The sequence below is a fragment of the Piliocolobus tephrosceles genome, chromosome 13 (genome assembly GCF_002776525.5).
Source record: "Piliocolobus tephrosceles isolate RC106 chromosome 13, ASM277652v3, whole genome shotgun sequence".
In the NCBI taxonomy this organism is placed as follows: Eukaryota; Metazoa; Chordata; class Mammalia; order Primates; family Cercopithecidae; genus Piliocolobus; species Piliocolobus tephrosceles.
Genome location: NC_045446.1, coordinates 54,173,517 through 54,190,388, shown reverse-complemented (window position 1 = coordinate 54,190,388; position 16,872 = coordinate 54,173,517). Strand labels below are relative to the sequence as shown.

At 40.7% G+C, this 16,872-nt stretch overlaps 1 protein-coding gene across 1 annotated transcript; it reads right to left on the bottom strand.

Annotated features, from left to right (window-relative positions):
- Positions 1 to 1,137: 1,137 nt before the first annotated feature.
- On the bottom strand, positions 1,138 to 16,872 carry LYVE1 (lymphatic vessel endothelial hyaluronan receptor 1). The gene is made up of 6 exons (XM_023189985.3): positions 16,505 to 16,872; positions 12,263 to 12,434; positions 12,000 to 12,139; positions 3,781 to 4,083; positions 3,102 to 3,180; positions 1,138 to 2,574 (listed from the first exon to the last, which is right to left on the bottom strand). Exons 1-6 carry the CDS (start codon positions 16,587 to 16,589, stop codon positions 2,388 to 2,390), a joined length of 966 nt encoding a protein of 321 aa, XP_023045753.2. The 5' UTR covers positions 16,590 to 16,872; the 3' UTR covers positions 1,138 to 2,387.

Below are 16,872 nucleotides of genomic sequence, written 5' to 3'. Positions count from 1 at the left end.
TCCTTCCTTCCTTCCTTCCTTCCTTCCTTCCTTCCTTCCTTCCTTCCATAATGATGGAAGTTACATTTTTATCAGTATGTTTGCACATATTTGGGCTATCGAGTGATTCTATGTGGCTGGGTGGGGTTTTTCTTCTCCCTGCTTCCTCCTCGTGGATAGGGCACAAACCTGTTTAACAGGAGAAGATGGTAGCATTCTTATCTGTAGTAGATGCCCACAAGATGGGAGATGTGGTGTGGGAGATCTGGTTTTTTCAGACCACTACTTAGGTGCTTTCCCTCTTTTCTTCACTCCCTGAGAACTGGACGAAGCCGATAAAGCTTAAGGATGGACAAACCAGTTTCAAACTCATAGACCTACAGGGCCAGGCAGGTGATATATATGAGGGACATGGGCTGGGTGTGGAAAAAAAAGGCAACAGCATTACAAAGTTCATAGGAAAGGACACCTTTACTTTGGCATGAGTGTGCAATAGAGAGTCATGAGGACTGTGCTGAAACAGAAAGAGCAGACCCCATTGAAAGGGGACAGCCACTACTCAGTATCAGATAATGATTGCTATGAGGGAACATGTTTTCTTTACTTCCAGATCTTTCCATTTTTAGAAGGAACCTAGAAATGTAAACATGTGAAATCTCTTGATTTTTAATGCCTGGCAATGAAACCAAATTTTAAGATTATACTCCGTGGGCCAACTGAAAACGATTATGCCAGTAGGTTGTGGCATCTGGGCTAAAGGAACCACGGAGCTGTGGGGGTCACTGGTGAGGGGAAGAAGATAATTAGCAGTCTAAGGGGGAGGGAAAGAGAAAACTAGAGAAGCAGGGCTGTCAAAAGTAAGACAAGTGAGCCATCCTGAATCTTTAGCTCCCTGGTGAATTCTGAAATGGATGGAAATGTAGGGCCAGCATCTCGAGTAAAGGACTGTTTAATGTGTATGTACTTGGCCAACTCAAAATAAAATGTTTGGAGCATGAATAGCCCCATATGATATATGCTGTTTGGTTGACATATGCTTGTATTTTAACAACCAATGTTGTCCCTTTTATTTTTGCAAACAATATGGTATGATCTGGTCCTCACTTTAATTTTACATGAAAGGTATAATGCATCTATGTAAATAAGAGAGCAAAGAAGTTTTCTAAATGCTTTAATTTTTTGTCACAAATATTTCTGCCTCTCTCAGGCCCTCCTTGCTGGAAAAAGGAGGGCTAGTGACACATTTGTTAATGGCACTTTAAAAATGTGCTTTGGTATATAGAGGTAACAATGTACTTCTTGGGTATGTTAATAATAAATTGAGGTTATAATGGTTGCCATATTAGAGAAAATGAATAAGATTAGCCTCAGCAAAAGTAAAAATTAGTTTGGAAGTAGATAAGCTAGGGATATCAAAACTGAAAAAAACAATAGCTTCCCAGATAGCATTCTACTGTATGCAATTTTTTGATGAATAATATTCAATTACAGAGTGTAATACCTTGCACAGCACTTGACATATAGTAGCTATTCAGCAAATGTTTGTTGAATTTTATTACTTTTTAAACAAATTACTGAGTAATTTTCCTCAGTAATCATTTCTGTAACTCAGATAAAAATAGAAATTTATAAAAGTTTTTATTTTCATTACTTATAAAAGTATATTTCCTAGAGAAAGTATCAGCAGTGGTAGAGACCAGAAAAAGTAAGTGTGTGTGTTCTAAACAGTGATTCCAACTCAGTGTGTTCAGAGAAGAACACTTTGACCCTGTCTGTGTTTACAGTCCCTGATGACAGTGTTCTGTCGGTTTCCTCAGCCTTGTTGTATTTCTTTCTTTATTCTGGCTTTACAGAGATTAGGTCTCAAGTTATGAGAATCTCCATGGCCTTCAGGACCTAAACTTTTCTGTCATTCTTTTGCTCTTACTGGGCTCAGAAGGACATGCCAGGTGGGATACGTGTTTCTCTTTCACAGCTGAAGAAAGGGTCTGAGCTGTGGAATCAGTAGAGAAAGCCTTGGTCTCAGTGACTCCTTGGTTTTCAACCCACCTAGCCTCAGGCAGCCGGGAGGCCCTTTTACCGCTGGATACTGATGAGATGTTTTAGGTCCTTGCACTTTGCAAAACTCCTTTCTCCCAGTGGGATATTATTAGGACATAGCCAGGCTAGAAAGGCCATGGGAAGCTTTGGAGGTAGGAGGATAGGATCCAGACAGGGTTGCAATAAGAAGTAGGGCATTCTCTTTGGTGCACTCCATAGTCCAACGGCAGTCCTGAGCTGATTCCAGTAAGGAACCAAGGGTGGACTTTCTTCTTTGGTTCTTTGGCCCTTTTGATTTCCTCAGCTGGGGCAGGGTGAGGATCATGAAAGCAACCAGCCTCAGGTGTGTCTCCTCATTTCTGTCTCATCTAAACTTCAGCTTCCAGGCATCGCACGGTAGTTTTGCTTGGGCTCTTGGGCTCTTCTGGGTTTTTATCTGTTTTCTTTGATTCTTCATTAGGGTTGATATCATCGGTCTTCTCCTCCTTTACTACTTTGGTTTCAATCATTTCCTTCTGCTGATTCTTGTTTGTAAAAGGGAAGGCCTTCACATACCTTTAGGCATAAACATGAAATTAAAGTGAGAGACTCTGTGTAACACACATAATAATAGATAACACTTTTTTGGTCATGGTACATATTGGCACAGTACACTGGATACCTTTATTTCAGGGTGATGCTAGCACATGCATGCTCGAATACATTAACACATCATCACCTTAATGGATTCATTTAAATGGGACAACATGTTTGCAGGCCAGACTTTAGGCTGACCACATAATTTTTCCCACAAAAACAAAGAACCCCAAATCAAATAGAGCATATAAATTTTCCCCAGATGTCAATTTTTTTTATTTCTTGATTTTCAAAGGACACTCATTGACTGACGGCTGGATGACATGCATGTGCTGAAATAGAAAAGATTGGGCGGAAGGGAGAGAGATGAGATGAAGGAGAAATTTACAGTATAAGAGGACTGCTATCTCCATTTTGATCGGCAAAATGCCAATAGCGACCTTGAAAAAGCACATGATAGAAACTTGACAAAGATTACAAGACTAGCAGTGCACCAGCAACCCTACCTTTTGACATAGCAAAATCCAAGACCAGCTGCAGCACCAAAAAAGAGGAGAGCAAGAACTAGCAGAGCCGTGGGGACACCTGCAAGGAACAGAGACATGGCCTGTTGGTCCTTCACTTAAACATTGTGTGTAATGCTCATTGAATGATCCAGGTGATTGAGACAGCAGATAGTGGAGGAGAAAAACCTTCTCTGTAGCCCTTTATGATAGTGGGCCCACACCAGCTTCTTTGCTTCATGCTTGTAGAATCATTGGCCTTGCCTCTCATACTCTGTCAATTCCATCAGTTGCAATATGACAGAGTTCATTTCTCCTCCATGGCCTTGAGACCTACTCTAGTCAACAAGCCTGCCTGAGAAAGAGATGACTAGAATAAAGTCATAGGCCTTTAGGGTATATATTTTAAAAATAACTTCTACATAGGAACAGATAGTGATTTATTTTTAAAAGTCTTGAGTTTTCAACAGTAACATTCTTTTATACTTATACTTTTTTGCTTAATCACTAAGGTTCTTTACCGCTCTCAGATTCTATGACTACGAAAGTTGAGTTTGTGTTAAGCTTTTATTAGTATTTGACAGGTCCTGAGTGCCTCATCTAGAGACAGGCAGGATTCTACGAACTGTCTGTTATACATGAACATACACACACATGTAACATAGACACAGAAACCATTTACCTCCAAACCCAGCAGCTTCATTCTTGAATGCTGCTTTATTTTCAACAAATGGTTCAGTTTCTGTAGACATGGTGCTAGTTTCCATAAAAACTTCTGTAACGCAAATCAATTTTTTTCTCCGTGGAATAGAAGTGGAAGCTGGAGCAGGAGTAGTAGTAGGGGCAGGTGTTGTAGAGTAAGGGGACGTCACCGAGTAGGTACTGTCACTGACAATAAATTCTGTTGTGTGTGTTGCAGTTTGAGTGTTGAATATGGGATCTTTGCTGGTGATAATTTCTGGAATGCATGAGTTAGTCCAAGTATCTGTCGGGAGAGAGAAACATGAAATAAAAGTATTGCAACAACAGCCTCCTAACTGTTCTTCTTGCCTCTAGTCTTACTACCTCCAAACCCCTTATACTTCAGCTGGAATGGTCTTTTTTTTTTTTTTGAGACGGAGTCTCGCTCTGTCGCCCAGGCTGGAGTGCAGTGGCCGGATCTCAGCTCACTGCAAGCTCCGCCTCCCAGGCTCACGCCATTCTCCTGCCTCAGCCTCCCGAGTAGCTGGGACTACAGGCGCCCGCCAACTCGCCCGGCTAGTTTTTTTTTGTATTTTTTTAGTAGAGACGGGGTTTTGCCGTGTTAGCCAGGATGGTCTCGATCTCCTGACCTCGTGATCCACCCGTCTCGGTCTCCCAAAGTGCTGGGATTACAGGCTTGAGCCACCACGTCCGGCCTGGAATGGTCTTTAAAAAGCACATCTAATCATATCACTTCTATCCTTAGAAGCTTTAGTGGCTATCTCTGTTGTATGGCCTACAAGGCCTTCTGTGATTTGGCCCCTGCTGACATGCCAGCCTCATCTGCTCTTTTTCTCTCATTGCCCCTGCCACACTGAAATTACTTGAAATTCCTTGATACGCTTTATCTTACATCCAAGCCTTGCACCACGAATGCTTTATTCACCTTTATAACTCTTTGCCTGTCTTTAATTAGCTTACTCTGACTCATCCCTCAGGTCTCAGATTGACCCTCTGTGTTTTTCAGGCAGACTTGTGACTTGATTGGTTCCCTAGGCATATGTTCTTGTACCTCCTTGTCACAGTTCTCATTACACTGTTCCCCACTGGACTGCAAGCTGGCTGGAAGCAGAAACCCCATCTGTCTTGGTCATCATGGTATGAGCACTGTGTGTGGTACACAGCATGGGCTCAATAACTATTTGATGAATAGGGAAGGAAGGAAAAGGAAAAAGAAGGAAAGTATAGATTGGAAGACCAAATATACACATGTAGTGTCACTTCAGGACAAAGATATGCTAAGACCTATTATTTTTGGGCTCATTAAAAAAAAAAGTGAACAAAAAGGGGCCAGGAGAAGGATAAGGGTTTGCTTTCCAATCTGTTGAATATGCTAGAGAGGAAACACTTGTTAAAGCATCTTAATCTGAGTTGACCATGGCAGTAAGTGTTTAAACAGGTATCTCATTGAACAATAGTATCAAACCCTTGTTTACACAGGAGGGAACTGAAGTTTCGAGAAATTGAATAACTTGCCCAAAGTCACATAGCTAGTAAATGGCAGAGACATACAATATATTATAATATAAATTTGCATATATTTTAAGTCCCTAATTATTTATGGCAGTGGGTAGCATGAGCTGAAATGTTTGCTATGAAGAAATCATTATTCTATTAAGTTTATTCATTTTTGAAAATTAAAATAAATACCAATCAAAATAATGATACTATTGATAAAACATTTTGACCACATGTGTACTGTTTTTATACTATTCATTTTACTTTGAAAAGACTTCCATTCAAATACATATAATCCTTGGCCTTATCTTCCCTGAACTGTTAACTACATTTCTCATTTTTAGCACATGCTAAGCCCTTCCCTCAGAAAATGAACATTTTTGAGTGTCAGGGGCAAAAATCATACTGAGCTCAATATATAACATGTTGGAAACTGAAAATACAGAGAAAAATAAGACATCGCTCCCACATCCAGAAGAACAGAGGATGCATTTTGATAAGGATAGGGGGAGATCACTAGGGAGTCAGAGGACATGGCATTTGGGCAGAGTATGGAGGATTAATGTGTTCATTCTACAAATGCTTATGGAGCACTTACTCTGTGCCAGGCATGGTTCTAGGTGCTAGGGACATGGAGCAAACAAGACAAAGGGTCATTCATGCTATTGGAAGGATAGAGATAATAAAAAATAGTAATAAATAAGCCAGAAATTTCAGAGGATGATAAATGTTGAAAGGAAAATTAAGCAGGAGATGAATTTGACTGATGAGGTGGATAACGGAGGACAGAGGGTGATAAGAGAAGGTCTCTTGGGGAGGCGATATTTACACTGAGTCCTGAATGATGAGAAGAAGTCAGTCATTGAAGACCTGGGGCAGAAGCATTCAAAGGAAAAAGAACAGAAAGTTCAAGAGCCCATTTGATGAATAAGAAGGCCAGGATGGTTGAAACAGAGAAGCAGCACATCTAGTATAGAAGAGGGAATAGAATATCCCAGTCAATAGGAATAGCATGATCTGAGAATCCAGAAGTTTTAATGTGTAGTTATGTTAGAAAAATGACAATGAGCAAGTGTGACTGGAATGTAGGGTGTGTGTGTGTGTAAATGGAGATATGAAAGACTGCAAGCAAGAGATGAGACTGGGAAGATAGATTGGAGTCAGACTATCAAGATTTATAATTGCTATGTTAAAGAATTTGGAATTTATTTTGTAGAAGAGGGAATTTTCAACTGAGTTTTACAAATCTTCCAAATTATATACAAAAGTCCTCATATATATCCACTTTTATGTACAAAATGCTTCACAATTTACATCATATTCTCTAATGGGAAGTTATCTGAGGCCATGGAGCAGAGCGGTAAAATAATTATCAATGGAAGTGTGTGGAGGATGAGATGCAGAGCAGAGAGGGTATAGTCCAGGAGCAAAGAAGTAGGTTATTGCAATTCCACCGAAATAGGAGAAGCAGAAGTTTCTGGACTTCTAAAACCTAGAGATCTTCTACAGAGAGGTGATTCCCACCCCTGGCTGCAGGTTAGAATCACCTGAGAAGCTTCTAAAAACTAGTGATGTCCAGGACTCACCCCAGGCCTTGTATATTACTGATGTGTGGTCATCATCCTGGAAGGTGCTACACTGAAATAGCACGACTCAATACAGTTTAGCTCAAGATTTAAATCCTGGCTCTGCCCCTTATTGACCATGACCACAAGGAAGGTACACTCTAAGCATCAATTGCTGCTCCTGAAAGTAGAAATGATTCACAGGTTTCATTTTACTGAGGATCAATGAGATAGTAAATGTCTAGGGCCTAGTATAATGTCTGGGTGTAATGGTAAGATCTGCAAGAATTTGTTTCCTTGACCTCTCTGTTCATACATGTACCTGAGAAGGACACAGTATGAAGGAGTAAAAGCAATTTGTGGTCCCTAACTGATTAAGAGTACAGTGTATCTCACCTGGAAGTAAGATGCTCTCCTTCCCCTCCAAACTACAAATAATTTCTCTAGAACATGCTGAGTGCTCTGTTAGATATTAAACACAGGGTGCAGTGGGAGCCCAAAGGGAGAGAGAGGGTTATGGAAAATGCATCTGGAGAAGATGGCACTTGATATGTGAATGAAGAGTAGGAGCTGGCCAGGTGTAGGAGCCGGCCAGGTGAAGAGTAGGAGCTGGTCAGATGAAGAGGATGGGCATTGTGGCAGCAGGAACAGCACTACACAAGTGGTGTGTGCAAAGCATTAACAGCGCTTCGATCCTCAGACCTCACAGTAACAGCAATAAAAAAATAAAGTTAGGACTAGGAGTGGGGTTTGATCTCCTGTTCTCACAAGGATAGCAACAAGAAAGACAATTAGGATAAGGTTTGTATGGGGGGTCAGGGTTACTCCGATCCTCAAATCTCACAAGATAGCAATAAAAAGGAAATTACAAAAACAAAGAAAATTAAGGTAAGGTCAGGATTAGCATTAGGATCAGGGTTAGGGAACCCTAATTTTCACCAAGAAGTCAATGGACACACACACACATACACACACACGTTTTGAACATCTAGGTTTCTATCCTGATGATATATCTCCACAGATGTGAAACAACATATTTTCAAGGTTATATACCTTAGAATTACTTTGAATAGAAAAAGATTGGAAATAGCTCAAAAGTCCATTAATAGAGGACTGGTTGAATAAACTATGATACAGCCACCCAATGGAGTACTATGCAGCCATTAATAAAAGAGACAAGTCTGTATGAACCAATATGGAGTAATTTCTAAGACTTGAGTGGAAACAGCTAGGTGCAAAGTGGTGTATATAGTGTGCTAGTTTTTGTAAGAAAGGGCAACAAGACCACATACAAACACACTCCTTTATACACAAAGCAACACAGAGGGATAAACCAGAAATGAATGAAAATGGTAGGTGGAAACTGTGGAAGGCATGAGAATAAGACTTCTTTGAATACACTTTTTAAAAAGTGCATTTTGGACCATTGAACCATGTAAATATTTTAGTTATTCAAAAAATAAAAATAGGACAAAAGTCAAACCCTAAAATTGATTACAAAGAGAAGTGAATGAACCTTAGCTATTTCAAAATGATAATATAATTACACAGAGAAGCAAATTTTTAAAGTCACTCCTACACACAATTCACTGACTGTACATCCTTAGAGGAATATCTTCTAAGGACTAAAAGATAGGCAAAGAAGTCTTAATTTTACTCAGTAGGTTTATTATTCCTAATGTTGGTTTTGTAAGTTTGAAACTTGTAGGATAAGACAATATATTGATATTATTCATTGTGAATTAATATTTTCATTATAAGAGACACAAACATAAAACAAAGTAGACTAACAAAGAACTTGAATTGTTAAATTTGAGTTGGAACTATCAATATAAACTTATGTACATAAAATTGTCTATCTGTCCACTGCTAGGACTGAAAAGCAATGAAAACTCCAGGAGGAATGAGAACAACTTGTATCCAAATCTTGGTTTCTAATTAACATTTTCCTTTAAAAGGAACTAAGGCTCCTTGGAGAAATAAGTAGCTGATTCCATGCCCGAGATACAGAAAGTATGAAGTGAGCCCGGGACATGGTATTGTGTAGGGAAACCAGGAATTACCTAAAAGCAAATGGGATAAAGGACACACAAATCAACTAGATTTGGCTCTAGATCTGGCTCCCACTTGCCAGATTCAGGACAATTTGAGCATCCAAACAAACAAAAGAATAATAATTGTAAAATGGATTATAAGACATTGAACATATTGAATAAGTAAAATGCATGTGCCCATGATAGTGTAAGAGGGAGAAAAAAAGAGTGTGTGTGTGCATCTGTGTAGGTGTGTGTGTTTGAGAGAGAGAGAGAGACAGAGAGAGAAAGATTCTTCATCAAAGATGCCAACTAATAAATGTAAAAGGAAGGATAGATTTAGAAAAATCGCCATTTTCAGTCCCCCATATAATAACTGATTCCAAGAAGGATCATCAATGACTGCTTAAATGTCTACGTAAAAAGTAGTTGAAGATCAAGATATTTGCATGATGTCAAAATATCACACTGTAGATCACCCACTAATTGCAAAGGGAAAGATATAGTGTTACAGTTTCATAAGCGAGATGGGGCAGTTGCCACTTTAATCAAATAATCAAAGTTAACATAATTAGTAGTGGGAAATACTGACATTAAGTGTCTTTTGTTGTGATGTGATCCAAAATACATAATATCATCTATGAAGTACTTTTGCCAAAAATATTGAATATGAGCCTAATCAAGCCTCTAGACTTAACTTTCAGCATAAGAAATACACAGAAAATGTGGCACATACACACCATGGAATACTATGCAGCCATAAAAAAGAATGAGTTCATGTCCTTTGCAGGGACATGGATGAAGCTGGAAACCATCATTCTCAGCAAACTAACACAGGAACAGAAAACCAAACATCACATATTCTCACTCATAAGTGGGAGTTGAACAATGAGAACATATGGGCACAGGAAGGGGAACATCAGACACTGGGGCCTGTTGGGGGATAGGGGGGCTAGCGAAGGGATAGCATTAGAAGAAATACCTAATGTAGGTGATGGGATGATAGGTGCGGCAAATCACCATGGCGCATGTATACCCATGTAACAAACCTGCACGTTCTGCACACGTATCCCAGAACTTAAAGTATAATAAAAATAAAATAATAAAATAAAATTATCTCTGGAAAAAAGAAAAAAAGAAATACATGGGATAGGAGTACAAGTTAAATGAAACCATGAGGAAATAGACAAATCCAAGTCCTCTTTCTCTGGCTCTTCTCTGTTTGGTCAGAGAGCTGGGTATCATCACATTGCGGGCTGGCAGGAAGGCAGTTAAAAAGCAAAGCCATTTAACAGGCATGGGCTGCCTATGAGGTATGCAGGCATGTAGCTTACCAAAGAGGCAGAGAAGGGAAGGAGGATGGCAAATACAATGTTAGGAGAAGCCCTATGTTCCAGTCTTGATTCTGCCACTAACTGACTGTAGGACCTTGAACAAGCTAAATCCCTGTTCTGAATTGTAGTTGTTTCATCCATGAAGTGAAGGAACTGGTCAAAGTTTCTCCATGGGCCTTTTCTGTGCCAAAGCCCTCTGGATCAGGGAACTACTTGGATCCTATATTGCCTTTCTGGGACAGCTTTTGCTAATATTGGCTGGTGCACATTTATCTCTGGGATCTTAGAGAATGATTTTGAAATCTATCCTGCGTATGACCTCTCAGCCACCTAACCTTCAGAAGGTCAGATAGATGAGTATGTGTGAAGAGTAATAATCAGACAGGGGTCCTTATGACAAACTGAGAACAAGTGAGTATTTAGCAAAAGAAAAACTTTCTGAGAAGTACTTAGGTGAAGCACTTGGGCTAAGGCAGCCAAGGTCTTCAAGCAAGGTTAGTGGGTGACTTCATGACCACGAACAAATCAGTGCTACCCTCCAGGTGTCAATCTCTTCCTTCATAAAACGGAGACTGGGTCTGGTTCTTAAAATTATAAAGGAATGTTGAACAGTGGAAAGAGCGTGGTTTGAATTAGACCTGAGTCTGAACCTTTACAGTAATGAGACCTTAGACAAATGCGCTTAAATCCTTTGAACTCGGTTTCTTTTTTTTTTCTTTTCTTTTTTCTTTTCTTTTTTTTTTTTTTTTTTTGAGACAGATTCTCACTCTGTCGCCCAGGCTGGAGTGCAGTGGCTTGATCCCAGCTCACTGCAAGCTCTGCCTCCCGGGTTCATGCCATTCCCCTGCCTCAGTCTCCCGAGTAGCTGGGACTACAGGCACCCACCATCACGCCCGGCTAATTTTTTGTATTTTTAGTAGAGATGGGGTTTCACTGTGTTAACCAGGATGGTCTCAGTCTCCTGACCTCGTGATCCGCCCGTCTCGGCCTCCCAAAGTGCTGGGATTACAGGCGTGAGCCACTGTGTCTGGCCTGAACTCGGTTTCTTTATCTGCAAAATGGGGATGATAAAGCATACCTCACAGGGAAGTTGTCAAGGTTCAGTGAGATATCCTAGCACAGTAAGCCCTATGGATCTGTAGGTTCCATGTAGGCGGAATCAACCAACCTTGGATTGAAAATATTTGGAAAAAAAAAAAAAAAGAACAATGCAACGATAAAAAAGCAAATAATACAGTACAATGACTATATAGCATCTACATTGTATTAGGTATTATAAGTAGCTTAGAGATGATTTAAAGTGTACAGGAGGATACGTGTAGGTTATATGCAAATACAACCCCACTTTATATCAGGGACTTGGGCATCTGCGGATTTTTGTATATGATGGGGTGCCGGAACCAATCCGCCACTGACATTGAGGGACGACTGTGCATTGCTTTGTCCATAATGGATGCATTACATAACATCTGTACCTTTGTTTCCTTCCCTTCTGCCTGCTTATCTTATAGGATGCAGGGATGGCGGCAGTGGTAATTGAGCTTCCTGAATGTCTTCTCTTGTGTTGCCATTCAGTCACATTTGTCCTAACTTTTTCCTCTGAGGGGCATATTGCCACCCCTAGCCTGGCCAGAGAGAAAGTTTTGGGAGAATCAGATGACCGTGGCTGTGATTGTTTCTGCTGCTGCTCAGGGTTACTCTTCCCAGACAGGTCTCAGATTGAGAGATACCCAGAGAATGCCACATGGAAAGGCTGCAGATCAGACTCACCAGAGGAGTTGTAACAATAGGCTGCAAACTGTCGGTTCACTGCAACTTTCCAAATCAGGACACTCACCCCATTTTTCCCACACTTGGGGTTTGGGCTAATCCTAGAGATGACCACGAATCCATCTCCAACCCAGCCATAGCTGTAAAAGAATACACACTAGTTGAACAGAAAAATGATTAGAAGGCATCATCTCTATTGCTGAACAAGAACACAGAGCTAAAAAAGAACTCCAGCAGTGACAGCGAAACCAGCTGTTTCTCACCTGCAAGTCTCAAAGCTAGCCTTCCAGGCTGTTTCAACTTGGTCTTTGCTGGCCAAAGTTAGTCCCAGCAGCCTACAGGCCTCCTTAGCTTCTGTGAAATTCAGCTGCGGGTTTGCTTTTTTGCTCACAAGGGTGATCCCCATAATTCTGCATGACACCTGGATGGAAAGCTCTGCAAAGGAATCACATAAGTCCTCAGTTTGCTGCTGTTCTTGTTTCCAGCCCTTAGGCTCTCCTTCCTAGCAGAGCATATTGTCTTGATGCAGCAGGGAGGTCTATCTGGCTGGGACTGGGGTTTAGAATAAAAGGACATAGACCAGGCATTTTCCACAAGGACAATCTGCTGGGCTAGATGGATGCTTGTTCTTGTCCAAGCTGTAAATGTCACCCGATCAAAGTCTATCCCATCCCACTGCATTAAGATGCCTTGCCTTGCTCACCACATGGGGGCTTTGGCGGTAGCCAAAGTTGTTGGGGTGCAGTCTAAGGAATGAAGTTACTGCAAACCTCTGAGACTTTGAGAAAGATAGAATTCAGGGCTCTAGTTAATAGAATAGTTAGCAATACTCCAAACCATTGTGGTTTGGGGACACTACTATTTGTAAGATGGGCTGAAAATGTCACACTTGTTTTAAAAGAATGTGAGTGCTCTCAGTTCCAGGTCTTTTGGCCATTGGGGGGCAGGCTTACTCAGAAGTTCCTGGAGGAGCTGGCAGTAAACCTTGAATGGCAGAAAAACTAAATAAGGAAAGCAGAATTTCAGAGTCAGACTTGGGCTTAGATCTAGCATATGTCACTTGCTAGCTCTGTGACCTTAGCCCAGATACTTCATCTCTTTAATCTTCAGCTCTTTGAGCCTCCTTATTTATAAATCAAGAGAGTCACAGTGTCTACTGAACAGGGTAGTGAAAGTTACATGAGTAAATTCTAATACAAATGTTTAGCATAGTGCCTGCCACATGGTAGGTGCTTAATAAATCACACATAACATTATCATTGTCTTTAAAGCATTTTCGTTTTGGTCTGTGAATGATTGATTACCCCGCAGAAGCTGAGGCTGTTGAATAGGTAAGATATGAATAATATTTCTACTCAAAATCTAATGGATTTGGGAATTCTTTTGAACCCTTTTCTCTGGGTTCTGGGATGTAGAGACCTATATGTAATTGCCAAGCTGTATTGTATTCAAGTACATTATTCCTACTGGGCTTCATCCATGAACATTCATAAAAGGGCATTTAAATCTCTCAAATAATTGCTTGTATACAGCTCTGTGTATTGGATGCTCAGTCAAATGCTTTGACCACTTTCTAGGTTGATATCTAATGGAAGTTTCTTTTTGAAAACATGAAAGGAGCATTTCTAAGTCCTCCATGTGAACCTTGCTGTGGTGGCAGATTAGGAGCACACACTCAATTATGCCTGATTCTAAAATCCCAGTTCCTTTTTTTTTCCTTCTTCTTTCCCAAGAGATGGATCTTGCTGTGTTGCCCAGGCTGGTCATAAATTTCTGGGCTCAAGCAATCCTCCCGCCTCAGCCTCCCTGAGTAGCTGGAACTACAGTGTGCACCAGTACGGCCAAGCAAGAACCCCAGTTCTTTTTTTTTTTTTTTTTTTTTTTTTTTGAGACAGAGTTTTGCTCTTGTTGTCCAGGCTAGAGTGCAATGGCATGATCTTGGCTAACCGTAACCTCCACCTCCTGGGTTCAAGCAATTCTCCTGCCTCAGCCTCCCGAGTAGCTGGGATTACAGGCATGTGACACCACACCCAGCTAATTTTGTATTTTTAGTAGAGACAGGGTTTCTCCCTGTTGGTCAGGCTGGTCTTGAACTCCTGACCTCAGGTGATCCGCCCGTCTCGGCCTCCCAAAGTGCTGGAATTACAAGCGTGAGCCTCTGTGCCTGACCCTTTTTTTTCTTTTTTTGAAACAGAGTCTCAGCCTGTCACCCAGGCTGGAGTGCAGTGGCATGATCTTGGCTCACTGCAACCTCTGCCCCCCGGGTCCAAGCAACTCTTGTGCCTCAGCCTCCTGAGTAGCTGGGACTACAGATGCGAGACACCACGCCCAGCTAATTTTTGTATTTTAGTAGAGATAGGGTTTCACCATGTTGGCCAGGCTGGTCTCAAACTCCTGACCTCAGGTGATCCACCCACCTTGGCCTCCCAAAGTGCTCAGATTATAGGCCCAACCCAGCCCCCAGTTCTTAACTATGACACTGTTGTACCTTTCACCGTGCTATAAGGAAATGAACACACACACACACACACACACACACACACACACCCCTAGGCTGAACTCCCTGAACACACCATTTACCCTGAAATTTGGCTCTTTTAGCTCACGAGCTTGCTATTGCTCAGGTCTCTTAGAGCTATTTCTTTGGGAATGGATTGCAGAGGTTTATTTGTCACATTATCAGGTGGTCTTAGTACCCTCTCATCATATGTCATTTGTACTCTAAATACTATTATTTAGAGCAGTGATAGACTTATTCTAGGCGAATAGACTTAGCTTTGAATATTTTTTTCTGTTGTTAACTGTCTGTTGGGACATCAAGTCAGCATTCTCATCTGAAAATGGGGATGGATATATCTTCTTCACGTGATTTTTATCAGAATTAAATTAGATAACTTGTACCTAGCAGAGGCGGGGCCCAGTAGGAAGTCAACAACATTAGTCATTTTATGCTTTCCTATTTCATTTAGGGATCAAAAGAGGCAGCTGGAATCTAAGGGGGACTCCAGTAACTTCTCCCTTAAGATTTCTCAGGAAACAGCAAACATAGTAGAAATAGTGCATGCTTTGGAGTTAGATATAAGGATGTGGAATCAGATAATAGCATATGCTTAGGAATCAGATAGGGCTGAATTCAAACCCATTATTTATCATGTACTGCCTGCATGACATTGGGCAAGTCACTTCACCTATAAACTGTCTTCTTGAAAGGATTAAATGAAATTGTATATACACACCTAGCTCTGGATCGCTATATAATTGGCCCTCAAAAATAGTTCCCACCCTCATTCGCTTACCTTCATCAGCTACTTTATTCTGCAGTCATGGTTATGATGACTTTTGGTTGTTGCCAAAAATGTAATTTCCTTAGGAATTTTTTTCCCCTTGCTGAGCGTAGTCCACAGTGTGATGGAGTCATTTTCAAAAAACAGTGTCCAATAGTTTGAATAATGGCAGCATTGTGGGGAAAAATAGTCTCCCCAGAGGATTTAAAAGAAGACCAAACTTATTTGAAAGTAACAGTATTTAAAAAAAACTAATCATATAACTCTGACCTCCCTTATAAAATGTAATGCAACAATACATAAATCAACTCTGGATGTCTGTTTCTAGCATATTTTATATCTCAGGTCATCTTCCAGCATAGGAACACACATTTTCCTATTGAAGTGCTCAGATTTTCATTTGCCCAGAGCTGCAACGAGTGACTTGTGGTTACAATTTTTTGCCTATAGTGCAAAATGAGGTTTCCATTTAGGCATCTCAAAAGCCCAGCAATCACTCTAAGTCATTCCTTTAGTAGACAGCCGATGGCTTAATTTTCAAACTTACATTTTTACAGATTTTTTCCTGTTAACTTGCTATTTACTGAATATTTTTTTGAAAACATTGCACTTCATTCATGGTATGATAAAATTAAAATTAAAATAATTATGCTAACACTCCCAAAAACATAAAAATAGGCCAATTTTAGTGAAAGTTACCCATTATTCCCAAGCTTAGTGATTGCTTTACATTTTTTACAATCATGGTTTGCTTCTTCAATGAAATACTTAAAAAAAATTATTGCTTCTGGATGCAGTGGCTCCTGCCTGTAATCCTAGTACTTTGGTAGGCTGAGGCGGGAAGATCACTTGAAGTCAGGAGTTCAAGACCAGCCTGGGCAACAAAGTGAGATCCCATTGCTACAAAAAATTTAAACACCACCCATACAGAGTAAAAATCAAATGGTTTCTCTTCAATGTTTTATTTCAAAATGTCCTCATTAAAAATATTCCATAACCAAAAGTAAAAGTCAAGATGATACAAAGGTAAATGTCAATCATTTTGGTGAAGCTGACAATATGGTAAAATATTTTTGCCAGAGCAATACCACCAATTAGACCTGCTGTTGACATTGAGGGTCACCTTCATTCCCAGAAATCCATAGTCAACAGCTTAGGAGGCTTAGGACAGTTTGCAAGATCTTGCCTTGCTTCAGTTTGGAAATCTGGTAAGAAACCTACCTTCTGCATGCAAAGAGCCTTGGACCAGGAGCCTCGTGGTCCAGATGGAAGCGAGAAGCAACAGCAGGGTGAAGCACCTGGCCATCGTGCCTACCCCTTCAGAGCCAGGGAAACACCTCAGATGGCCACTGGTGGTATGAGAGGCAGATGCTCAATCACTAGTCTGGATGGAGAGTTCTGGAACTATGCTGAGGCTCACACTCACTGCTCCACTTCATAACTGAGACATCCGGATTTCCCTGCTTTCAAGTTTCTGACTTGTCAAGGTCACTGGGGGAAATGAGTGACGTCCCTTGAACGCCCAGGCTGTACTTTGTGGATGGTCTTCTGGAAAATTTAGCTAATGCTGACTCAGAAAACACACAAAT